This window comes from Syngnathoides biaculeatus, chromosome 5, assembly GCF_019802595.1.
Source record: "Syngnathoides biaculeatus isolate LvHL_M chromosome 5, ASM1980259v1, whole genome shotgun sequence".
NCBI classification, from domain to species: Eukaryota; Metazoa; Chordata; class Actinopteri; order Syngnathiformes; family Syngnathidae; genus Syngnathoides; species Syngnathoides biaculeatus.
Window position 1 is genome coordinate 25981671 of NC_084644.1, and position 27060 is coordinate 26008730.

Below are 27060 nucleotides of genomic sequence, written 5' to 3' on the forward strand. Positions count from 1 at the left end.
GTCCGCTCCTCTGTACATGGAAGCCTAATGCATACACACACCCACCTCTAAACCTCCCTGCGACTGTTTTTTTTTAAAATATACAGTGTTCTCAAATTAGTCAATTTGGCCTTAGAAATACTTTGTAATTTGAGATGAAGCATAATTCCTACCTGAAATGAAGTGATCGCTACACAGTCGTGTGTATTTGGTTGGGCACCATCCAACCTGTTTAACTGCCGAAATCCATCGATCTCATCTTTTCATCTGGTATTCTATACAATGACCTCTTTGAAGAATTATCTTGTCTATTGTGACAACCAACAGCACAAAAGTTCTCGGGACTTGTAAATATTGTCCTCCAGTGCAACGTCTCCCTCAATGTCGAGCAGCTCTGTTTGACCGGCAATATGGCGCCGTGAAAATGGTGACGTCACGTGCACCTATGTCACCGAAGTCACGTGACTGGCCATATTGACGGTCTAGCAAAGCATTCTTCAATGCTAAGTCAGTTGGAGACGGCACGAAAATATGTCTAATAGCACGACGCTCAGAGTTTTGTCCGATACCGTTAAACGTTTAGAAGGTGATAATAAACGAAGGTATGTGGAAAAATGAGAGGCACTTGGCATATTCAATGCCGAAGTCGATGTTTTCGCCGATAAGAAATATGACTGTTCACCTGCTTCTGTCATGATCCTGCCGCTCCAGCTCGGGCTGTGAGGGCGCCCGCGCGCTTGCGCTGATTGGGAGGTCCACACCTGCGCCTCATGGGGGCTGATTATGTATTATGTATTATGTATTTATATGACCCCGATGACAACTGGTCCGCGCCAGATCGTTGAGCTTCATGCCCTGTTCGAGTACTTCCGTATCCCTGATCGTCAACCCGTTTGTACCGACCTTCGCCTGTTCTCCGACCAACCCCGTAAGCCTGACTCCTTTGACACATCTGCCTGCTTTGATCGTTCTCCCGTATACCGACTCCTGCCTGCCCGCCCACCTGCTCTCTTTGCCCGACGTCCCAACTACCGCTGCTGCACCTGACTGCCTGCCCGATCCGCGACCACCGAATAATAAACGTTTCTCCCCAAACTACCTTGCATCGTCTGAGTCCTGCATTTGGGTCCTACTCCCGTTCCAATGGGTCGTGACAGAACGATCTGGCCAGGACCAGTCCTCATCGGGTTCATATAAATACACAGGATAATCAGGCCGCATGAGGCGCAGGTGTGCGCCTCCCAATCAGCGCAACCGCAGATTTTTTTCAATACAAATACCGATATTTAGATAAATGACCACAGGTTTTACACAAACTCGCATTCATTCATTATGATTGGAAAAATAAAGACAGTGAGTCGGCTTCGCCGTAAGTGAAGCGTGTTGCGGCCACATGTTAAACGTCGGTCAACTTGTCGGTCACAGATGATTATTTTTTTAAATATGCATTTTTCTCAAATGAGTCCAATGCGTATTTAAAAAAAACCAAAATGAACCGCTGGCATCGGCTTCAGCCCCCGTACACGGAAGCGTGTTGCAGCCAAACGTTAACTTACTTAAACCTCTGTGTGACTGATGGTTTATTTTCTTTTTTTAAATACGCATTGGACTCATTTGAGAACAATGCATATTAAAAAAAAAACATCTGTCGAAGAGAGGTTTACCGAAGTTTAACGTGTGGCCGCAACATGCTTCCGTGTATGTTGGAGACAACTCCCTGTCTTTTTTTTTTTTTTAAATACGCGTTGTTCTCAAATGAGCCAACTTGCCATTATAAATACTTCTTGGGAATTTGAGATTGAGAAGAATACCTGAAATGAAGCAATTGCTACACAGGCGTGTGTGTATTTTGATTGGGCACCATCCATCACGTTTAATTGCTGAAATCCATCGATCTTTTCACCTGGTATTCCATAGAATGATCTCTTTTGAATATCTATCTTGTCTGTTGTAACAACCAACAGCACAACAAGTCTCGGGCATTGAGAATAATCTGCTCCGGTCCAATGTCCCCCACACTGTCGAGCAGCTCTTTTTTAACCGGCAATATGGCACCGCGAAAACGGTGATGACATGTGCGTGAGCTCTATATGACAGGCAGGTAAAGCAGTATCGGGTGATGTAGTGTCAGAGGATTTTTACAAGAACGAGTACACCCGTCCCAGTATAAGTGATGTTGCATGTTTTGTCGGGACAGAATGGTCCAACTGGGGTGTGGGGGGGGGGGTGGTATGAGGAATTGAATTTTGAATAGAATTTTTTTTCTGGTAAGAAATTCTCTTCGAGTTATTAATGCAATTCCAATTCCATGATGACAGTCAATAATGTTAAAATGTTATTTTAAATAATAGTTATGGTAAAAAAAAATGCTTGAAATGCATTCTCCTATCCACCCATTTTCTATAAATGGTTTTTGGTCAATTGACCCCTCTGTACAGGGCACTTAACCACGCCTCCTGAAGTGACGTCACGCCACGTGCGCTGACGTAAGACAAACAGTAAAAATGGCAAATACAATACAATACATTCTGAACTGAGACAGACTCCATGCTTCTGATTTCATTCAAATCAACGATATATTATAGATTCTAAATACAATACATTCTGAACTGAGAGAGACGCCATGCTTCTGATTTCATTCAATCATTCACACGTAGCAATGTTATGCTAGCGGAGAACGTCTCATTCATTTATACGAGACGTGTATTAAAAATTAAATTTAGGGCATATCTTCGTGCAAACACAGTCTGGTTAAGTTTTGGCCGCGAGCCAGCAAGAAATCGATACGTTTGTGCAGTCCGATCATCGCTAAATATCGCTCAACAAAGAATAAGTGTGTCAATCGTTCACACGCAGCAGTGTTATGCTAGCGAAGAACTTCGAATTCATTTATACGAGACGTGTATTGAAAATCAAATATAGGGCATACCTTCGTGCAAACATATGTGTTCCGGTTGATATTAGATGGATTTAGTTGATAATGCGGTCTTCCACAAAGTTTGATCCATCGAAGGCATTTTTCGTACTGGGTCTTCAGTTTTAGAAAGGGTACGAATCGAACTCCACCAACTAGCCTTTCCGGATACCTGTCGTCACTATTACAAAGTCCGTGACTACACCTCTTAACCATATTTTTTGTTAAATAACCCAAATACGCGATAAAACGCTAACTAAACCTATACTGGACCATGCAATGTTGTCTAAGAAAATGGGAGCAAAAACGGGCTTTGGTTTATGCAGATCTCTGGCCTCTGATTGGTCAGTGACGCGGATTGCGCAATATCCATGAAGGGGTCAATTGGACCTAACTCAGTTGATTTCCAGCAAAAATAAGTTATTACAGTGACTCCAATTTATAAAACCAAACGAGCTGGGATAAACCCCAGCACTTTTACAACCGTTGTGAGGCTTGGAAAATGGATGGATGGTTAAATTACAAATGCGTGCATTTTGAACAGTGCGTCCAATTTCCGATGACTATTGTTTGAGATTTCATGATTGCTGTTATGAATAAAGCAACGAGGCGGGGACAGGATCATCGCGGCCCCAAGCGTGTGTGAAGGCCCACGATAACCCCCTCCCCCAAACAACCAGGGCCGTTATCGACCCAGGCGCGCCACGCGACAGTGAATGGATCAATGTCCGTGGATTCAAGCACGTCTGCAAAGGAGCAAGCCAATTTGTTGTCATCAACGGTGCTAAATGGAAGACGCGAGGACAACGCGCCCATGAGGGCCGCCAAGTGAATTACAAGTAAGTGGAAATGAGCTCCCTGTGTGGACACAGCCACAATATATGATGGCGGAGGCTCCGTGGGTGAACCTGCGCTCTTCTGTGTGCTTTATTGGCTTCAGGGCAGTGACACAATGGCAGAACTAATGTGCATGAATTGTCTTTGTCTTCAGAGTTCGAAACAGTCCTCGTTTTCGAGTCATTGCTGTGCCATGGCTGGCTTCACTTCCTGCGATGCTTGTGGGCGTGGCCTGGCAACTTTTGATAATTTGTCATTGGATGGTGACTGATGTGGCACATTAATTTTACCTAACAACAGGAGAAACAACCTGATCAATGTTGAGTTGTCACAGTATGTTTTATTATTTGTTGTGTGCGCGATTTCCTGTGTCAAGTTTACATGTTCTCCCTGCGCTTGTCACTGTCTTTGCTGGGTAATATTATTTTAACAGATAAAATGAAACGAGAATTTTCATGTTCTGTACCATATAAATCTGAGTGGGAAACCCATACAGACAATGTGAGAACCCAAATGAGACCATGGTGGTACATGTGGGATGTGAAAAATGGATATTATCGTAATTCCCGGCCTACAGAGTGCACAAACCTCATCGAGTACATTTGCAAAGGAAATACCATTTGCTACATATATACGCCGGAGCTGTCTAAAAGCCGCAAGTGCCATCATTGAAACACAAGATATTTACAAAAAAAGACTGTACAAAGAAAGAGTTTAACGCTAGCGGTAACACTAACAGGGCCGGTTAAAATAAAACTTACCGGTAAATATCACTGAGACACGCCAATAACACAGCAGCAATACGCTACGACAGTGCTAATGTTGGCCCAGCGCTAACAGGGCCTGTAAATGTCACTTCCTCAGCATATATATTCCATCGGTCTCATTCTTACCTTTTCTGCTCAAGTCCCCCCTTGCGGCTGTTAGAAAAAATGCACCAATTATCCGCATCATTGCATTGACCACAGAGTTGAAAGCGTGTGGAAAAACGTTGCGGCTTGTTGGCCAGAAATTACAGTAAATCATCTAAGAATACAAATGAATAAATATGATTATAAAAATTATATTAGCATGTTAGTAAAAGTAGATGAAAACAGGGGATATGATGACATTGCATGAATACCAGTCTTCAGAAGTTTTTATTTGGTTTGTCAATGTGCCCTGGAATTGAAATTCCAGGATGTACTCCCCTCTGATACAAAGTCAGTTAGGATAGGTTCCAGTTCACTGTGACCCCAATGAGAATAACTAAAGAAAATGGATGGCTGAATACTGATATTTTATTATATAGTTTTGTTGTCTTTGTGATATATAAATGTGATCATCATCATGGCTACCCATTTTTTCTGTTTCTTTTTAGCCAGTGGTGGTTTGGCACATGCACCATTCATTTCCAGTCCTGACATGGAGGGTTCAACATCTGCTCTGGATGGAGCCACAGTCTCTCCGGAAGACTGAGGACTGATTCATGAACAAATTTATTTGTATGTGTTTTTTTTTCTGTACACGAAGAAAATCTGATTTTCTTTGCTCTTCTAAGCCTGGTAATACAAAATGTCAGAAAAAACAAAAGCTCGTTCAATGTACGTATTATGTGATTTTAAAGTTTTGATTAACTGGCTGCTTTTATTCACAGTTGAAACTGCTTGGACATCGTCCATGTAATATCTGTGATATGCTGTGATGGGAACTGCTATTTCTAGTTGTGCTGTCATGGTGGCGATCTGTTTTGCCAGCATTTAGGATTTAATAATGAGACAAATGGATTTACATCCATCCATCCATTTTCTTAGCCGCTTATCCTCGCAAGGATTGCGGGAGTGCTGGAGCCTATCCCATCTGTCAACGGGCAGGAGGCGGGGTACACCCTGAACTGGTTGCCAGCCAATCACAGGGCACATAGAGACAAACGGCCTCCTCACAATCACACCGAGGGGCAATTTCGAGTGTCTAATTAATGTTGCATGTTTTTGGCATGTGGGAGGAAACCGGAGTGAAATGGATTTACACTCAATCTCAGTTAGTTGTATTTGAAAATAATCACGTCAACATAAAGACGACTTGATTGATGCTTTATTCAGGAGTACAGAAAGCTAATGGATCGCACTTCTTTTACAGCTTTCAGCGACTGAACGGAAGTTGAAAAAACACGTTCTTGTTTCTGTGCAGGTAAAAAAGCGTCAGACGCGTGAGTTCCGCTCCTCTTCCTCATTTTCCAGCATGTAGGCCGGCTGGTAGCGCTTCACTCCCCTGCTGTCGACCACCTGCAGAGCCGCATTTCGATACGTATTGTCCATGCTGCCCAGTGACGTGTACCTACGCCACAGTGACGAAAGATCACGGCATAAAAGGTGTGGATTAAAGGAGGCGGAGGATACACAGAATGACTGGGTGAGTGGGGTCTTACCCTTTATCGTAGAGAATGCAGTAAGGAACATATAGCGTCCTCAAGAAGGACCAAATGTCGTGGTATGTCCAGTCCTATGTTGGAATAAGTCACATTTACATGGCTTTGAAGTGATGTACCATTCAGTCCATGAAATCAATCATTCAAGAAGACCATCAAAAACATTTTTTTTCATGATTCAACACACAATTAATTTTAAAAGGAGGTGCAATTTCAGCCACAGAAAGAACATTTGATTTGACAATTTTGGAAATCGAATTTGCGCAGTTGCCGGAACAAATAGATGGAGTTCACATCAGGACAACTCTGGTTTCTCATTACAGCCTCTAATATTGTGTACATATACCTCATATTTTATACACAGTCAATGTTTTAAGTGTTTGGAAAGCAGTTTTTATGTTGAACGTTTTGCTTTTAAATTTAGTCTATATTTACACCCACACACTGTAGATATAGATATTGGTCTGATTGTCTATTTATTATTTAAGCATTTTTCTCCCTAAATATATTTCCAAAGGTGCTATTGACCTGAGAATTGTATAAAAAGCTGGTAAGAACCCAAGTAATCCAAAGATTTAAAAAAAAAACAAAAACATAGTAGAGCAAATTAGCTCAGAAATTAAGTTGTGTGTAATCGTGTGAAATAATACAGGACATAAATCGTGAACACGGCAGCGAGTATTTATTTATTAACTTTGTATTTTTTGCAATGGCAGCTTCAAAAAATGTCCTTTACGGATGGTCTCATGCCATTGCTCTAGTGACATTTTGGGCCACCCCTCCACACAAGCAGTCTTCAAATCTTGAAGGTTCCGTGAGGTTCTATTCTGGACCTTGTGTTTCAGTTCTTTTCAATTGGATTCATGTTAGGTGGTTGGCTGGGTCAGCTTTATTGTTTTTTTTCCTTTTTGAAACCAGTTGACTGTTTCCTTGGCAATATATTTTGGATCATTATCCTGCTGAACTTTCCACCCCCATTTCATTTTGATCATCTTCGCACGTGGCAGCAGTCAAATATTGTCTCGGTACAGGAGGTTTGCCCATTCATCCTTCTCAATAAGGCAAAGTTTACCAGTGGCATTTGCTGAAAAGCATCCCTACACCATCCGGTTCCCATCTCCGAACTTCACTGTTGGTATGTTTTAAGTGTGATGTGCAGTGACGTTTCTCTTCTAAATGTGGTATGCATTATGGCTTCCAAACAGTTAAATTTTGCTCTCATCAGACCTGGCTATCTTCTCCCAGTATTTATTTGGTGTGTCTAAATGTTGGTCAGCAAATTTTAAACAAGCTTTGACATGCTTTTTTTCCCCGGTAATTGCGGTCTTGCGAGATGAGCATGCACACAGGCCATAGCAACGAAGTAGATTACTCACTGTTTTCCTTGTCAAAACAGTAAATAATTCCAGGTCTTTTTGAAGCTCTCCTCAGGTGCCCCTTAGCTCTTGAACAATTCTTCTGATTATCCTTTGTGCTCCTCTGTCAGAAATTGTCCAAACTGCACTTCATTATAGAAACCTTATGGTGGTATGCAAATGATGGTCCTAACCATGCTCACTGGAAGATTCAAAAGATTAGATAGCCACATGTGACCAATGCCACTGTTATGTTTTGCAACAATTATTTCACAATGGTCTTGGGACAGCTGACTGCTCTTACCTATCATTAGATGTGTCTTGACTCACACCTTGGCAATAAAACTTGTTTGTATGGCATTAATTATGACTATGACAGCTGATATTCATGTGCACTGACAAGAGACAACATTTTGGGTGTTGTCTTGGCTTTTTTGCTCTGCCCTTTCTTCTTGTGTTCAATACTTTTTCCCTGTTTCATTTCATATTTTTACACAACTTAATTTCCAATCTTATTTGTTCTACTTTCTTTGTATGGATTGATTACTTGGGATATGCAGTTGTGTGCATAGGTTTACATACCCTGGCAGATTTGGTGAACTTTTTTTTTTTTTAATATGACATACATAATTAATTTCTTGATGGTTATGTTTTGTCCTCCGCAGGGTGTCCGGGCTCTCCCTCCAGAAATAGGGCAAGAAGCTCGGTCATCTGGGAGGGGCACCGTCGAGCCGCTGCTCCTTTGCATTGAGAGGAGCCAGATGAGGTGGCTGCAGCATCTGATTCGGATGCCTCCTGGACGCCTCCCTGGTGAGGTGTTCCGGGCATTTCCCACCGGAAAGAGACCCCAAGGATGACCCAGGACACACTGGAGAAACGATGTCTCTCTGCTGGCTTGGGAGTGCCTCGGGATTCCTACGGAAGAGCTGGAAAAAGTGGCTGGGGAAAGGGAAGCCTGGGTATGCCTGCTGAAGCTACTTTCCCTGCAACCTGACCCGGAAAAGTGGTAGATAATGGATGGATGGATAAATGGTTGTTTTGTTTCATGATAATGCTTTTCTGAAATACTTGACAGTTTAAGTTGAATACAATTAAAATAAAATTAAATGTCTTTCTCCTGTCCCTTCATGCTGTACCCATCTTACAAATTCTGCCTGGTTAATCAAACATTTGAGCACAACATTGCAAAAATGCATTATACATAAGTGGAAGGGTTTTCTTCAATTTTGAGACCAACTTTGGGGATGCGTATTAAAGACATTCGAAATTCTGGTACATTGTTGGATTACCAAAAAAATCAAAGAGTATACATGTATATGATAACTATATTGTTGCTGTCCCATAAAAATGATTGATTATTATTTGTTTTTATGTGAAGCAAAAATTTGCAAAGCTTTTCATTGAACAACAAAATGCTATTCAAGTGTATTTTGTCAAGTGCGTTACTGACCAGTAAAGGGTTGACTCTCATGTAGAGCGGCCAGTCGGGGTCAGTGGGACACATAGGGGTGAGCGTGTGAGAGTAAGGGTCACTCCTCCTAGTTCCCATTAGGACGGCCTTCAGTTCGGGCTTCCGGTCCTGCACCTCGTTCAGCGCTTGCCGAATACTGCCCTCCACCGAGAACAGATCCAAATCGTATCTGAGGGAGGAGTGTTACCAGAGAGTGTGACACTTTTTGGACGGGTTTGGAAAATTGGTGCCAAGATTGTTTCTCATCGGCAGCGCTTGTCCTCAATCACGGCTGAGCTGGACCCCATCCCAGTGGACTTTGTGAGAAAGGTTGGGTACGCCCTAGGCGCTTTGGTCGACAGTTACTCTCAGAGAGCATTTAGCACAAACGTTCACACTCACATTCGTTGACAATTGATCTAACAGGTATGTTTTTTAAATGTGGGAGGATGGCAGAGAATCTGGAGCCAAGATTCAAACGTTGAATCTCTACACTGTGAGACAGACATGGTAACCACTCAGCGACATTGCTACCCTTAATGTGAAAACGATCAGTACAAATGTATATAAATATGTGATTTTGGTCGTAAGTGCATGATGCCAAACGAGCAATCAGTGCAGTTCATTCAACCTCATTTCACCTTTTTGTGACAATTTCTCTAAACTAAGGATGGCAGTCGTAGAGGAATAGAATGATTTCCATCAGATGTTAGCCCGAAATAGGCAGACTCATTTTAAGAAAAAAAAGGATGTCAAGTACTTTTGCCCAGTGTTTCAGAGTGATGCTTTTTGGAGATGATGGCCATAGTAATAAAGGTTTGCAGTCTGGAACAAATAATTCCAAAAATAATTGATCTCAGTGGGAAATGTTTTGAATAGCGCAGCACAACAGGAACGGCTTGTGGTCGACCTCAGCACTGTATTCAGTTTGAATGCAGTGTATGTTAGCACTTTAGAGTAGATTGATGACTTTACCTTTTTATAGTATCCTGGAGGAACCGCTCCATTTCTGAAAATGGAGAGACGATGCGGATATAAAGAGCTTTCACCTTGTCTTTACTGTCTGGGTAGCGCCTAAGAGGAGAGATGGGTAAATATAAAGAATAAATAACAGCAATAACAGACACATTACTTGTCACAATCTCCCCGAATGTTTCCAGTGTCATGTTTTCCTTTTGGAAACCTCATTTCATCTTAGGTCTCAGAACATTTGTCTTGTCTAAAGCTCAGTGTTCATCCCTCCTTTCTACCTCTTCATTGCGGCGTAGTAGAGATGCAGCAGCGCCGTGCAGTCCTTGCCGCCGTTAAAGCCGACACAGACTTGCGCCGTGGAATACTGATCCAGTGCCGCCTCCACTGTTTTCAGCGCAGATGCAACTTTTTCGCCCAGCGGTGTGCCTGCGGGAAAGGATAACCACCGTGAGAGATTATTCAAGAACGTTGCCGCATTTTGTCCCACCAATATTCCTGCTATTCGACCTTCAAATTTAACAGAAGGTTTTCATCTGCTTTGTTAAGTTTTAAATCCTTTATGTGGGACACTAAAAGGTCGAGCTCTCTCCCTAGCATGTTTTCAGCCAAAACGATTAAGAAAAAACTATTTCCAATGCAGTGTGGAGGGTTTCCTAAAAAAATCATTTCATAGAATAATGCCAAAGGCAATTTTCACTCAGATCTAAAATTTTTTTGTGTATTAATATGTAACTTGTTTTCTGGCTGAAGATAGAAAATCATAGTACACTAGCTGCCACTCTTGTTTGTCTATGCAGGTAAAATTGAGGCAAAACTGATTAAATATCTCTGTAGAATTGACTTTTGGAAGTTTGATGAAAATAATCTTTTCATTAAGAAACCCATTTCATTTTGCTTTGGACATGTATACTCGTTAATTAGATATGCATATTTCAAATGACACACTGTGTAAGGAGCCACCTCCATTGGCAATTTAAATACACTTATAAATGAAAACAAGTGGTATTACCTTTACTTTATAACACGTCACCCAATTTGAAATGTGAGTAAAAAAAAAAAATCATAATTTCACATGTGACAATCAAAAACCTAAAGGATACATGTCTGCTATGCATATATAACATAACTTTTTTTTTCAAATATAAAAATTAGATACAAATTTATTGTCGTCACAATGAAAAGTTAAAAGATGCAAAAAATCCATAGAATGCTGTTTAATGTGGCAAGTGGGAGAAGTAATAATAATAAAACAGTGTTCTACTTTAACACTGATCTAAATTTTAAAACTTTACCATAATTTCTCATGCATAATAGACTCAAATATAATGCGTGCCCCCCAAAAGTGACTGCAAAACAGGAAAAACTGGTATATGCAATAAATGTAAGTGGTGATCCCCTACTAAGTTGCATTTTAACAACTATACGAAGGCGCTCGGCAAGCTGAGAAATCTTATGATTGCAAGCCGCCATGTTTTAAAATTGATGTTAGTTGGGCAGTGCTTAATATTTAACTCCTTAGCTCTTCTATTTTAAGAATTAATCGTAAAATGACTTTTTAATGTAATTTCTTTGAAAATGTATTTCCTCCGATTTTGGGGCAAGCTCTGGAGGTCACGACGCGCTAACCATTTACCTATATAGCCTGATGAGTGAGCCGCCTTTCGACCTTTGGTACAACAGTGCACAGAGAAATTGTACAAGATTTTTTTTATTGATCATCAAGAGTATGAAAGATGTTTTATTTGGAAAATGAGGTGCATCTGCCCGTGCCTCAATACAGATATCAAACTGCTCGACTTGTAGACCAAAAAACTTTTGAGAACTTCTTTAGAAAGGGAAAAAGTCAAATGATGAGACCCAAGAAGACGACCTACAGTTCCCAAGGAAAAAAAGCAGCATTTAAGAGACAATATTAGCCATCTTACTTTACATCCGACTTTCTTGCAACGGCTCTCAACACCCCTGCTCTGGTAAATATGCGGGAACAGGCTCCCAAGAGACTGAATCAAGCCTTCTAAACGCCCCACACCGCACCCCAAAGCACTGAATTCCTTGCTCCCATTTCCAACATTATATCTTCACGACATGGGACTTTCTGATGCGGACCAAAACAAAACTATAGTTGTTCCTTGATTTGCCAGTTTGAATTTGTTCCCCAACCAAACTTGTAATTCAACTCAAATCAAATCAAATACATTTTCTCTCTTAAAATAATTTAAAATGTTATCTGTCAATTGCATAGGCCCCAAAACACTTAAAAACTTTAAAATTGACAAAAATAGCACATTCCTGAAAGTCATAAACATAAGAAAAAGGGAAAACATTTTCTTATAAAGTGTAATTAATGAATACTGATGCAATCTGTGGCCCCAAAACGTTTTGGAACCGCTATGTATCTCTTACCGCTGTTGGCTAACGTGTACACCTCAGCGGTGGCGATTGAGACTGGGTCCTTCACGAAAGGTACCACGCTTCCCGTAGGCAGTTCGTCAATCAGCTGCGCCCGAGCTTTGTCCACGTCATCCTGGCTGTCTGAGTCCAGGACCAGCCTGACTCTGTGATAGTTGCTCAGCCAGTCAGGATAGGAGCCGAGGGCAACTTTGCGTCCCCAGGAAGTCTGGAGTTTTGTGAGCATGGGGGCAATTTCGGCTTCATCTGCAGCCACAAAAACCTAAAAAAACATTACATTTTATTTAGTTCATTGGAATTTATATAACAAATATTATTATATAAGATCGATGTGATCATTGTTCTAACCTCACGAGTGTGAAAAGTGGTTCCCGAACTAGCAAAGAGATGTTCCAACCCATTGAAGGCCCTCTCCATTAGAGATGGTATTCCCGGGAAGATGTACACGTTACGCACACTCACCTGTAAACGACAACTCAAATGGCTTTAGCTCTAATTAAAAAAAAAAAAAAAAAAAAAATTGGCATAACATCAAACTACCACGATTCAAATCAGTCAATATACATAAAACAATTGAAATTATTGTCAACAAGCATATGAAATAGTTATGAAGCTGGTTTTATTCTCACTGTGGTAGATCAGGTCTTACCTCAACTTCATTCACGTAACAATTTCGTAGAATGTTGCCCAATACACAACTTTATATCCTGTCCTCAACCATATGCACAACTCAGTCATAATCAATTTTTTTCCCGGGTGGTTCTTTAAATGGTTAAAAGGACTGTGGTAGCGAACGTAAAGGGAAACGTTTGAGACTTATACTGCAAGTAAAGTTGCAAAGCTTAAATGTTGTCTGCTGTAATATGCAAAGTTCTGGCTCTCCACATCAGGAAGCCCTGATATCCAGTCAAGGTGCAAAAAGGTACAAAACCACTATGTATCAGTTGGTTAATGTCAACCTTAGATGAACACGTGGCATACGTCATTTTAAAAAGGTATTACTCAATAGAGGGATACAAAATTATTTTCAGTGCTACAGAACAGTGAAAATAGTCCTTGTAAAATTGCACACTATGACACTGACTTCACAGAGTACTATTTGTCCCTCTGAAATCGTTGAAAAATCAGGTCAGAGAGGCTGTGAAGAGCACTATTAAAGAAGCTCCAAGAAATTCTGAAAGTGCTAGCCGAGTCCTACATGTGACAACAAGCTTTCTTCCACTTCATAAGTTTGTAACAGTACATTTTAGGACTGCATGATATGGGGGGGATGACATTGCTTTTTTTTTTTTGGGTCTGCAATATACAGTGGAGCAAAGAAGTATTTAATGTGTCACTAATTGTGCAAGAACTTCAAAAGATGAGAGGCCTGTCATTTTCATCATAGGCATACGTCACCTATGAGAGACAAAATGAGAAAACAATTCCAGAAAATCACATTGCCTAATTTTTAAAGACTTTATTAACAAATTATGGTGGCATTTCAGTCTTTCAGTCAGTCTTTACCAGTGAAGCACTTCCTGTATTTTTGTCACTGAATTCATTGTCATACGCTCGCGGACGCTCATGCTGTACAACTTCTTTGCAGATTTATTCATCTTTATTCACCATGGGCCCCAAGAAACCGATGGCAGGGCCAGTGAAGAAAAGACGATAGTTGTTTTGTCCATCAAATCAAAACATGAAATCATTGAGAAATATGAAAAAGACATGGTGCTGCTCGACTTGAGAAGTCCGAAGTGGAGGTTGAACCTGAATTTGACAAAACTGTTTTGCTGGGAAAACATGAGGATGACATCAACGAGTTGGTTCAGGAGCACCACGAGAATATTTTGACGGAGAAGCGAAAAGAGCTAGAGGCGATACAACACATGACAAGGTGAGAGCAATTTGCGGTGGAGAGGAAGAGGCATCCACTATTCCGTTAGCTAGAATAAAAAAAAAGTGTTGACGAAACTCCGTGACATTTATTCAATAGAATCACCTGGAAAATGTGTTAACTAGTCGGGCTAACCGCTCACTTCAATGACGTTCGCCTTGCACATTTCCGCAAGATTATTAAAAACCGTCAAAGGCAAACATGCTTGGATTGGTACTTCAGGAAACATTGAATTTATAGTTTGTGGAATTTATTACATTTTAGTGGAATGAAGTTGTGTGCCCGCCTCCGCCTCTGAAGACGCCACGATGCCTTTTTGCTCGCCACGCACTCTTCCCTTCACATCGTTGCTCAACGTCAAAGGTAAATTAACATTTTTTATTCTTTACATTAGTTCAGTTTGAATGCTTATTTTTGGCGGCGGAGGATGTGTGTGTGTGTTTGGGGAGGGGGGGGGGATTAGGGACCTTGTAACAGATTAGGCTATTCACATGTAAAATGCGTTTCTACTTACGAAAGTTTCATGTTACGTAACGACTTCTGGAACGGATTAATTTTGCAACAGGAGGTACCACTTTTATTTCGCATGTTTAGTTAGAAATTCCTGGTTTGTAGATCAGCATCCACAACTTCAATAAAATCAGGCCTTTTGTGAACAATGTGCAAAAACTCACATCCGACGCTCACCCACCAGTGGATAGCGGAGGGGTTTTCCCGTCTGAGAGTCTGTTCCGAAGTTGAGTTTGGCTGACCGGGGCACCATAGCCAACTTCATGGCCGGGCTGTTTTTGTTCACCACCCCAAAGAACTCCTCCACTAGTCGTGAGAGCTCAGGGTGGGGATAGACTTCTTCCTGGAAGGCCATAGCGATGCTCTCAAAGGTGACATCGTCGTGTGTGGGCCCGATGCCCCCCGATGTGATGAGGTGGGTGTGCTGTGATGAAAGGAGGGCCACTTCTTTGGCAATGACATCCTGGACGTCTGGAATAACTGTTATACGCTGCACAGACACACCAAGCTTCCTTAACGCTCGTGTAAGAAAAACGCTGTTGGTGTCCACAGTGTGGCCCTGAGAGACACAAAATGAAGGTAGCCATCACTCACAAAGACTTAAATGATTAATTCAGGGTCTTGCTGGATGAAAGTCAAACATATTCTGAAGCCCAGACATGACATTGGACAGCTATCAGAGACTTATCACGTTACAACCACGTCATGTAAAAGAATAAATTTGAAATTATTTAAAATCAAAATTCAGCTGCAACATTCCCAGTTTTGAGATCCTGATGAAACAAGAGTATCATCCATCTACCCATTTTCATGAAGGCAATGGATGGATTCTAACCCAGATGACTTTGGGGGTGTGGGGGGGGGGTACTCCCTGAACTGGTCGCTAGCTAATCAGACACGTATATATTCTCACCTTTACACACAATGTAGACTCTTCAATTAACCTAACTTGGAATGTGGGAGATAGCCGGAGTACCTAGAGAAAAGCCAGAAAGCCAGACCTGGGATTTGAAACCTGAACCTCAGAACTGTGAGGTTGACGTACTAACTATTGTGTGACATCGACTGCATTTGATAAAAGCAGAGAAACATATTTCTAGGAGTGAAAATTCTAGCAGTGTTGCCTTTGAAGCGTTTTATTAGTAGTTTTGCACAAAACTTGTTGCCACCGGTGTCCTTGTTTATCCTATTTTTTAAAGACATTCAAGAAGATTGGATTTTTCAGAAAAATTCTAATTGAAAATGCCGGAACCTGCACGTGGGTCAAGGGTGCGGCCCAGCCTCATATGGATGCTGCCTCGAGCGGCCCCGAGGTCAATTGTACTTGAGACCCCTGCCATAGAGTGTCATGTGATAATATTTTCACTCTCCAAGTAGCTAAATTAATAATAACCAAAATATTAGATGTAGTTTGCCAAACTTCTGCAACATGTGTCCAATAATGTGATACAAGTTTTGAAATAAGATAACCGGTTAATCCTATAATGTACAACTAATAAATTGGGGTGATAATTACTGTCTCAAAAACTCTTCACATATGTCATTTGTAAGACTCTTGTCACACACGTTCAAAGAAGTTATCATTTTTAAAATGTAAATAACAAAACGAAAATTTTTACTTATGTTGGAACTTGCTGTCTTCACTAACCTATCGTAGCGCATTCTTAAAGTCGATTACAATCAATATTTGAAAATCACTTCTGGGCCACAATTGGGCCTTGGTTGTAACTGAACTGCATGATGACGTATTTGTACGCCGCTGTGCAAACTAGTTCCTTGTAAACTGAGGCTGGAATCTTTTGATAAAACCAACATATCAATATGCTGATGTGTTGCATGCAATCATGAACGGCGGTGGCCCTTTAGGAATAAATGGTTGAATTTAAAATTGTACGACCTGTGTTAGCGACCGGCCTCACCTTGAGAATCTCATCCCCGATGATGAGGATGGCCGCGGTGGGAGCCTCCCCATTGGCCGCGGCGGTGGACATAGCCGCTTTACCCAGCTGCGCAGCCAGTCTCCTCACACGCGCTTCCGCTCGACTCAGTTTCAAAAACCTGGGGCTACAAGGCAGGAAATATGTTAGTGACACCTTTACATTTTATGGAATATTTTTACCAGGACACATGTATTGTTTCAAATTTAATACAACAGCTGTAACCCCCACCAAAAAATCTGCCTTAGAAAACTTCTATTGTATATTATTGTGGTACTTGTTCCTCATATTTAGAAAGAGGTGGACCAGCTAGTCCCTTACTTCAAGCCTTAATATTACCAGAAGAACTTCCCAACATTTGTAACCCAAACTGAATTCGTTCTAGGGCTGCACAATTGATCAAATTTTAATTGTGATTGCAATTTTGGCTGGCACGGTTACATGAGCCTGATCATCCATGATTGTTTACATTTAAAGTGCAGACTCTGCTGCATATGAAACTTGCTTAATTTGCAGCAGTGCCCGCAACACAGCCAGCCACCAAGCATCAAACAGATAGGTAAGGCCTCATTAAGCTCGGGCACTGAGCTTGGGTGCCAACTTCAAAATAAAAGCACTGATGCCCAACATAGTAATGGGTAAAACTTTTATTTTAAAGTTTGACCTCTTAGCACGGTGGGTGGAGAGGTGGCGTGTCAAGGTAAGGCACTATGTACGGCTGCAATGAAAAACCCCCCAGGAGAAAATGAAGAAAATCGCAACTGTCGAGTTCTTTGCAGTTTGGTGGCTGCAACACAGTAGGTAGAGCAAGTCACCAAGTGACCAAATTGTAATGAAGCCTGGCTACAACTGTCTGCATGTTGAAGTGTCCTTGGGGAAGACACTGAACTCTAATTTGCTCACAGTGGGACTGGCAGCGCCTCGCATGGCAGCAGTCACCCACTGGTATATGAATATGTGTGGGTGGGTGGGTGGGTGAATGTGAGGCTTTGTAAAGCGCTTTGGGCACTGTGATTTTTTTCATTTTACCATTTTTGACTGTGCACGACTGACGAATGGTCAAAGTGAAATGACGCAGACAGACATATTGTCCTTGACAATTCATTATATTGACAACGGGATTTTCAAATGAGGAATTGGTGCTTGGAGGCTAATGGTATTGCATTCTATGCGTTACTGTATTTTCTTCCATTAAATTTGCAATTCTTGATTGCACTTTCTAATAGCACATTTATTGAGTTAGCACTTGCTAAAGTAAAATTTTGGGGGGGTATTTTTTTTCTAATTGCCTATCTATCATGGTGGCACAGTGGGGTAACTGATTAGCATATCTGCCTAAGTTCTAAGGGGACAGGTTTCAAATTCCATCCGCGCCTGTGTGGACTTTGCATGTTCTCTCCATGCCTGCATGGATTTTTTCTGGGCAATCTTGTTTCCTCACGCATGGAAGGTTGATTAAAGAGTCTGAATTGCCTGTAGGTGTGAACGTGTGCGTCAATGGTTGTTTGTTTATATGTGCCCGCTACAGTTTCCTCTCTCATCCCAAAAACATGCATTAATTGGTGCCAAGGTGTGATTGTGAGTGTGACTGTTGTCTGTCTGCATGGGCCCTGCGATTGGATGGCAACGAGTTCAGGGTGTCTCCTGCCTGAGGACAGCTGGGATTGGCGCCAGCACTCCCGCGACACTCGGGAGCATAAGTGGCTCAGAAAATGGATGGATGGATGGAGGAATAAAAACATCTTCCGTAAAATGAAGAATAATTGTGATTAATAATTAAATTCTATTAATTTCCAACAACTAATTTTCTTATTTTTTAGTGCTTCTTTTGGTTGCATTACTTCAAGTAAATGTCGATGTTTGATTTTTTTTTTGCATGTGTGCGCGCGTGTTCAATATAATTTCAGCCTCTATGTACTAACGTGTACTAAGTGCCTTCTGAATCATGTTGTGCTGGCCAATGTACAGTGGGTAGGCAGAGTTTTCAGACCCTCTTATTTTTCACTCTTTGTTATATTGCAGTGATTTGTTAATCTTTTAACTTAATTTTTTCCTTATTAAAGGGGAAATCCAGTGCTTTGCATGAACAGTGTATCCATGACTCGCGAAAATTGCAGCGCCCCTGAAAATTCGTAATTGTCTATAAAAATCTTCTCAAAACACTATTAATTGAGAGAGGATTTAACATCACATTGTCAAAATAGGGTACATATTACATGACCTATTGGATACACTGTTCATGCAAAGCACTGGATTTCTCCTTTGATTTATACAGCACACCCCATATTGACAGAAAAAAGCAGAGTTGTGGAATTTTTTTCTGATTTATTGAAAAAGAAAAACTGAAATATCACACAACCATAAGTATTCAGATCCTTTGCTATATTCAATGGTTTTACACCTTCTTTACAGTATCATTGTCTTTGATGATACTGATTTAGACTTAATTATGAAATACACACCTGATTATATAATACTGGAATGCTCCCAGTGGATGTCAGAGCAAATTGAGGCCAAAGGAACTGCCTGAAGAGCTCAGAAACAGAATTGTGGTAAGGCACAGATATGGACAAGGTTACAAAAGAAAAATCTGCTCCATTTCAGGTTCCTTACAGGACAGTGGCCTCCATAAAACTGAAACGGAAGCCCCTTGGTACGGCCAGAACCCTACCTACAGATGGCTTTCTGGCTAAACTGAGCAAGTGGAGAAAAAGCTTGGCGACAGAGGTAAAGAAGAACCCAAAGATCAGTGTGGCTGAGCTCCAGAGATGTCGTCGGAAGATGGGAGAAAGTTCTAGAAAGTCAATTATCACTGCAGCCCTCCACCAGTCGGGGCTTCATGGCAGTGTAGCTTGACGGAAGCCTCTGCTCAGTGCAGGACACATGAAAGCCTGCATGGAGTTTGCTAAAAACACTTGAAGGCCTCCAAGATGGTGAGAAATAATCTTTGATGAGACCAAGACACTGCAGACCAGGATGTCCTTAATTTTAAGTGTCATGTATGAATAAAACCAGGCACTGGTAATTACCTGTCAAATACAGTCCCAACAATGAAGCGTGGCGGTAGCAGCATCATGATGTGGCTGCATTTTTCAGCTGCAGGGACAGGACGACTGGTCGCAATTGGAAAGGAGAATGTGGCCAAGTAGAATGATATCTTGGACGAAGACCTTCCTCAGTGTGCTCAGAACCTCGAACTCGGCTGAAGGTTTACCATCAAACGAGACAATGACCCTAACCACACAGCTAAAACAATGAAGGAGTGGATTCAGAACATTGCATCATTCTGCAAAAGACTCTTGGCTGTTTTTGCTTAAAAGGGTGCTCCTACTTAATAGTGAGCAAGGGGTTTGAATACTTATGGCTGTGTAATATTTCAGATTTTCTTTTTTAATAAATCAGCAAAAAATATATGGACATTATGGGGTGATGTGTTTACATTCATGTGAAAAAAATTTGATTTGAGCCAATGGTTGCAATACAAAAAAGGGTGCAAAATTTAAGTGGGTCTACATACTTTCCGTACCCACTGTAACTTCAGCTTTTCTAACAATGGTAACGTTTCTTTGATTAATCACATTTCAAATTAGTCTCAGAAAGACAATGATGTCAGCATTTTCTGTCCTGATTGGTTGGTCAGAGAAAAATGATTTCAACTAGCAAAAAACAATGTGTTTTGTAATCTGCATCTCTGGGGATTATGATGTATTTTATTTATTTTTGTTTGTTTGTTTCTGTCGTGCTATTGCATAAGTATCCATACCGAAATGTTACAGATGATGTGTCTGACACAGTTGTGTGCTTATATATTGTGCTTCTGTATAGAATTATTGGTTTCTATAATTGTAACATGATCATGATGGTAATAAAAGGTGAAATATGTCAAGTAAATCCCCACTGAAGGCTGAGGTACTAAATGAACAGCCAACTATATTTTGGAACCTTATTTAGCCTCAAAAGCCTCTCTATGATTCACAAAGGCCTCTTCTGTTACACAAGAATCAAGCCAAAATATAAACACATATTTATATCTAATATTATAAAATTTCAGAGACACTTCATTGTGATGCTCTGTAGTGAGCATCACTCAAAACCAAGTTGTTTTGCATGCTGCTCGTCTATTGGATCTCATTTGATTAGTGCTGGAGTACTGAATGTAGAGCCCAGTGAGTGTATCTAGTGCATGGAATTTCGATTCTTACGTCAACATGAATCCATCAGGAATATCAGATCAGTTCTCCTTGCGTTTCCTAACAACTCCGACCAGAAAGAACCTCAGAAGAGACACGAAGGGAAATATTAAAATCATTTTGTGGCAGACAAATTGTGACCTCTTCACCTTGGGATCCTGCTTTAGGAATTTTTCCACAATCTAGCTATTTTAATGGAAGAATTATACCGTCGTTAAAACATATTACGTTCAAAATGAGTAGTACAATGGGAATACATTCATCCAACACCAATGTAACGCTCTAGATTGAATTATAGATGGGGATTGCATGATGGAGCGCCGTTTCAGTTTCATTTGCCTCACATGAAAGACAGTGTCAATCAAAAACATTTCAAAGACGTGAAAGACCGCGTCAATAAAAACAACTTGATTGACACTTTTAGATTACTTTATAGAAGAACGTGAACTAAAGACGGCCCGGATCTCTTCTCGTGATATAATGTCTCCTTCCTCCTAGTTACATGACACAGACGTAGCACTCAGTTAGCAGTCGGCGCACTAGCCACCAAAACGCCATACTATTTCCCTCAGGGCACGCATCGTGCTCTTCATTGTCACACAAGTGGTTAAAACAACTATAAATTGTTCATATTTACAAGACAATCACTAAAGATAAGAAAACTTACCGCTGTCGCATGTACTCCTGCTCGAGACAGCAGCGGTCACGTCATTCAAATGACGCCATAATTTCCGTCCAATCATCAACAGGAATTAGCATTTTTTTTTGTAGCAAAGCCAATCACAGTCGTGAAGGCGGATCTTGGGCTGAGGATGCGGAAGTAAATAGAACGAGAATCCTGTCACCCGTTCGTGTGAGGGCTGTAGAAGGATTTCCAAACATTACATAAGACCAGTGACGATTGGGAGCAGTTTCACTTTTGACTAATTAACATTTCCTTTGACCAAATCCATTCACGAGTCAAACTGGTGTCCGAAAGTGACTTCTTCTGCGTAAATGCAGCCTTATCAAAAGTAATCTCTGGCGCCTCCTTTGGTCGGAGGAGCTACAACAGACGTTTTAGGACGAGATCTCAATTTCCCTGCCCAATGGGTGGCGCAATATTGTGAGTATAAAAGGATAAGCGGCTTGGAAAATGGAAATTTGAATGCGAAGTCTTGCAATGTTCAACCATCAATCTTCTGTTCCGCTTATCCTTTCTAGGGTCGCGGGTGTGCTGGAGCCACAGGCGGCCCTGAGATTTGAACCCGCGTTCTCAGACCTGTGGGGCAGATGTGCGTTCACCGTACCGTCCTAATACGTCAAACTATGGAATCTTTGAATTGTCCTTTAATTCAACATTTTAAAAATATATTAACAAACAACCACACAAACATACTGCTTGGATACGCATAAAACAGGGATGGATTGTTTATTAAATAAAATTACATTCTCATGTTAAAAATCTATTCTTTAGCAAATATTTTACGATATTTTATTAACAAATGAAAATGTTAACTATACGTCTTTCTTGTTTATTCATGATTATACATCCATCCATTCATTTTCTGAGCCACTTATCCTCACGAGGGTCGCGGGAGTGCTGCAGGCTATCCCAGCTGTCAACAGGCAGGAGGCGGGGTACACCCTTAACTGGTTGCCAGCCAATCGCAGGGCACATGGAGACAGACAACAGTCACGCTCACAATCCCACCAAGGGGCAATTTACAGTCTCCAATTAATGCATGTAACTTTCTCAATGAAGTGCACGATGGGATTTCTGCGATGACGCAACAATTTGTCTGTTTGGCCAGGTGCGCGCTGTGCACGCGCACAGGCGCCCTGGTGACGTCAACAACTTGTTCGCGGAAGTCGTGCCTGTGTCATAGGAGAGGAAAGGGGGAGGGGCAGGAAAGGCAGCAGCAGCAGCAGAAGAAGAAGAAGCAGAAGAAGAAGGACGAGGATATTAAAAGTACAAGTCACATCACAAAAGAACTTTATGAAAAGTTGGTGGACGTTCCAACTTTCCATCTACTGGCGCGTTTCATGATAGCAGACTTGAGTGTGTGCTGCAGCGGCGGTGGAAGTTCTGCGGCCAGGACGAGGCATAAGGAGGAAGGGAGCTGGTGAGTTAAAAGTTGACCACTTCTCTCTCTCTCTCTCTCTCTCTCCTCTCTCTCTCTCCCTCTCTCTCTCTCTCTCTCTCTCTCTCTCTCTCTCTCTCTCACTATTTTTTTACACTCTTCCTGACCTCGGAATGTACCAACCACAGTTGTAGTCATGTACATTTCCACTCACTAGAGCTAGCATCTGTGCGTGCCAGCCAAGTATAACTACCTGGTCGCCGTGAAAGTGACAAATGTTGAACTTTTGAACTGTCAACAGAGTTGCCACTTGTGTGAACACACTGACGGCCACATTTATCCCGACACCCTGGATTTAACTAGACAACAATTACAAGTCAATCGAGTGGCCTCAGCGTTCCTTCATGACTGTAAAGCAAGTCATAACAAAGTTAAAAAGAACCTTTTTTTTGGTGTTGTTCAAAACCGCTTTACTGACAAACTTTCAGACTGGGGCTAATTCTTTTATTTCCCGTCTTGTTTAAATTTAACTGCTTTTCTCCAGTCGTACTGATAAGTTGACATACGTTGGTATGTGAATTATTGGCATTGCTTTCTTAAGAATAAGGCCTGATAGTCTTCAGGTGAAGCCGAATTTCTGATTACATAATTGTGTGTGCCCATTTCAAAATCAGAATGTTAACTGAAATGATGTATCCGTTCCGATACTGTAGTCTGTGTAGTATTCCTAAAAATACACTGACACTAAATCACGGATGCCACTTTACCAGCTTGACATGTATAGCGGTGCCTTACAAGTTTTTGTGATTACGCTTTTTTTTTCATTAAACAAAAATTATCATGCTCTAAACTCCACACCTCTCTCAAATCGTTTTTCTCCAATGCTATTGATATGATCCAGCCCCCAAACTAATTTTGTTTTTGTCTTTTTCAATTAAAAAAAAACAGCCCTCACGAAAGCAATATAATGAAATAATTAAATAAAATTTAAAGTCAGGCTGCATGATCATGGCCAAAACAATAATCACAGTTTTATTGATCATTCTTGTAATCACAATTATTAATCTTGGTCCGTCCTCAATTTTATTGCATTACTTCTTAAAAAAACATGTAACTGTTTTCAGTTCAAAATTAAACTTCAAGAAAAAAATGCTAGATAATATATAAATGAATATAGTACATTAAGAATTGTACCCCAAAAAAAAAATATGTTAGCAATGGTTAACTGAATCAATATGCTTTTACAAAGTGCTCTCCTTTTTGACAAACAATATTAAACAATTTCTGTTCAAAACACGATCAAACTTCAACTAATTCTGCAGCCTTAATGCAAAGCATGAAACAGCTTGTGCATCATGATATAACGGTGTATGCAAATTCAACGTGCCGCACCTTCTAGTGTGTCGACCACCACCATTGGGAGCCTGTACTCTATAATCCAGTCATGCAGGCAAACAAAGAAAAATTGACTCCTCCTCCTACTGTACTCCTTCTTTTACTATATTGTACTACTACTCATTAAATTGGTATAAGGTTAATTTTTCATTGACGATGAAGAATATATCGCCGTAAGTATTGTTATAGCATACGTCTACATGTGAAGGCTTGGTGATATGGCTGTAAAGTGTCATTAGACCCATTCATTTCTGGGGGACACTTGATCATCAGATCTTGTGTCTCCCAGAACTGGGATGGGCTTGTCATACCAAAAAGATTTGTCAATCAATCAATATATCTATGTAGCAATCTAATATCGCCATCTTTCTGTCCAAATCAGCTATAATTGCAGTCGTATGTGCAGATTTAAAATAAATGTTTTTTTTGTTTTTTTTTTATTTCTTCCAAGCAAGTTGTGTGATACAAGCGATTATTTCACCCATCCATTTTCTTTGCCACTTATCCTCATGAGGGTCGCGGGGAGTGCTGGAGCCTATCCCAGCTGTCAATGGCCAGGAGGCGGGGTACACCTTGAACTGGTTGCCAGCCCGCTGCAGGGCACATCTAGACAAACAGGCATACTCACAATCATCCCTAGGGGCAATGTAGATTGTCCAATAAATATTGCATGTTTTGGGGATGTGGGAGGAAACCGGAGTGCCCGGAGAAAACCCACGCAAGAACGGGGAGAACATGCAAGCTTCTCATAGGCGGGGCCGGGATTGAACCCAGGTCCTCAGAAGTGTGAGGCCATCGCTTTGTCAGCTGATCCACCGTGCCACCCCCGATTATTTCATTTTTGTCTAATTATTTTAAACCAAACCATTGATGTCCCTGTATTATTTGGTGAGGCTTTTATTTTGAAGGTGGCCTCCTCGCAGCGCACTGGATACGGTTTGCTGTAATGTACTGTATAGTACTTTATGGACAAAGGTTGTGGCGGCTGACTTGACAGTCATCAGCTGAGACTGTAAAATAAATGAGTAATTTTGCCAGAGTTTGTAAGGACGATAATACTTGATAGTGTAATATATTGTGAGTTTGGTTTTGTTTTCTGTGGGTGCTTCTGGCAGCATCCTTCTTCCTTGCCATTTTGCAGTTGCGGTGTATGCCAGTAAGCAACAATATTCTACAACAAAGTAATTGTGTGGATCTTGTCATTCACATTTCCAAATACAGTGGAACCTTAATTTAGCGGACTCTCATATAATGGATCTCGGAAGTAACTGAGGATCTGCACAGTCCATTTTTCTAAAAATAGTTTCCAGTTGTCACTTAAACAGCCGTTGGCAAAGTCTGTTAGTTCCTGAATTGGCCACTGTTGTTGACTGGCAGTCTGGCACTGTAACGTAATATAGCTAGACACTGTCTGGGACACATGGATTTCCAGTCTTGGCTGCTGTTTACTGGCACTGTGGCAAAATATGGGCAGGGACCGGGACATTCTTATTTCAGAGTCACAGATATTCTCGAGCAACCTTTTTGAGGCTGAGGGCTACTCCGTGAGCACCGATCATATGAAGGGGTACGTGACCTGTTTGCAGCAAATTTCAGACTCAATTCATTACACTTACATAAAATATTTTAGTTTTAATTTATTGTAGTAAATGACATTACAGGGATTTTAAAATTTTAATTCACGTAAGCAAGTCAGATTCAGAATTTAAAGCACAAATAATGGGAACAATTTGTGGCCTATGGTATTTTTTTAACATACCTCACGGGCACCTTATATGGTCCTTGCGGGCTACCATTCGTCCGCGGGCACCGCGTTGGTGACCCCTGGATTAGAGTCACCCAACAGACATGCCCATGCCTATGTGGCAGCAATGTTGAATGTGGCACATTTCCAGGCCATGCATTGACGCTGAGGCCATGATGGCAGGAGTACTATCTATTGTCATCTAGAACTCTGTTCAGAGGGCATGGCAGCAGTGTTATTTTAAAAAGGAATATCATGTTGTGAGTCTTTGGAGTCCATTTGGAACATGGTATTTTTGGTACAATGACATTTGTTTTACATCAAGATGTTCATCTGTGGCAACAGATCTGGAACTAGGAAGCACACTAATTTCTTGTAGCTTATGAATGTGACACAGTACTGGGGGTTTTAGACCTGGAAAAAAAGTATGTTATGATATTATACTACACTTTAAAATGGATTTTTATGGCCAAAGAAATGTGCTTCATTATAGTGTAAAATCGGCATAACTGACAACCCCATACCCCTATTAGTCCATTAAAACAAGGTTCTGCTTTCCACATATGTAGGTCATCTGACTCTTGTGGGACTTAAAATATCCGAAATAGTCAAACTAGTGACGTGACATACCTTCCCTCTCTTGTCACTAATATCTTGCTGCGCGGTCACTACAAATACACAGCATCCCCTTCTTAACAATGATTTCTGAGAGACAATGTTGAAACAAAATCGTTATTGTGCATATTACTCAACACGTGACTTGTTTACTATACATTTTAATACTCAGTTTAAAAAAGCGGTTCGTTTGATGATGTGACCAGATTTGCATAGCTAGGCCATGATAGGTCTAGAGAGTAGAGACATGGGGTAGACCTGAGTTTGGGATGTCCCTATTAAAATTTTTCCATTTATCGAGCCTTGAATTTTGAGCAATAGCGACATGAATCGGAATTTCAGAAAAGGCTTGATGAAGTGATAGGACTCAAACAGAGAACAATAATCAGAAACATTTAGGTATG

At 41.0% G+C, this 27060-nt stretch overlaps 2 protein-coding genes across 4 annotated transcripts in view; one reads left to right on the forward strand and one right to left on the reverse strand.

The window, feature by feature from the left end:
* Positions 1 to 5781: 5781 nt before the first annotated feature.
* flad1 (flavin adenine dinucleotide synthetase 1) lies at positions 5782 to 21708 on the reverse strand. 3 transcript variants are annotated; one of them, XM_061819023.1, is made up of 11 exons: positions 21507 to 21659; positions 20852 to 20923; positions 16632 to 16776; positions 14894 to 15271; positions 12672 to 12785; positions 12318 to 12585; positions 10193 to 10340; positions 9918 to 10016; positions 8943 to 9132; positions 6138 to 6211; positions 5782 to 6046 (listed from the first exon to the last, which is right to left on the reverse strand). In XM_061819023.1, exons 2-11 carry the CDS (start codon positions 20857 to 20859, stop codon positions 5911 to 5913), a joined length of 1560 nt encoding a protein of 519 aa, XP_061675007.1. In that variant the 5' UTR covers positions 20860 to 20923; positions 21507 to 21659; the 3' UTR covers positions 5782 to 5910. The 3 variants fall into 3 exon arrangements, with proteins under 3 accessions (XP_061675007.1, XP_061675006.1, XP_061675008.1); XM_061819022.1 differs by lacking the exon at positions 20852 to 20923 and having other exon boundaries at positions 21507 to 21708; XM_061819024.1 differs by lacking the exons at positions 5782 to 6046; positions 6138 to 6211; positions 20852 to 20923 and adding an exon at positions 6220 to 8482 and having other exon boundaries at positions 21507 to 21708.
* A 970-nt stretch (positions 21709 to 22678) lies between these two features.
* The window catches only part of shc1 (SHC (Src homology 2 domain containing) transforming protein 1), a 40347-nt gene continuing 35965 nt past the window's right edge, over positions 22679 to 27060 (forward strand). The window contains exon 1 of the mRNA XM_061819021.1: positions 22679 to 22944. The gene's annotated coding sequence lies outside the window, so the exon portion shown is untranslated. The remainder of the gene's footprint in view (positions 22945 to 27060) is intronic.

Bases quoted from the DNA above. Each gene is read 5' to 3' on its own strand.
- flad1 (XM_061819022.1), bottom strand. The intron at 9,133-9,917 runs GTAAAGTCATCA...CTCCTCCCTCAG, and splicing joins CTCCAGGATACTATAAAAAG to ATACGATTTGGATCTGTTCT. The intron at 6,047-6,137 runs GTAAGACCCCAC...ACTGTGGCGTAG, and splicing joins TGCATTCTCTACGATAAAGG to GTACACGTCACTGGGCAGCA.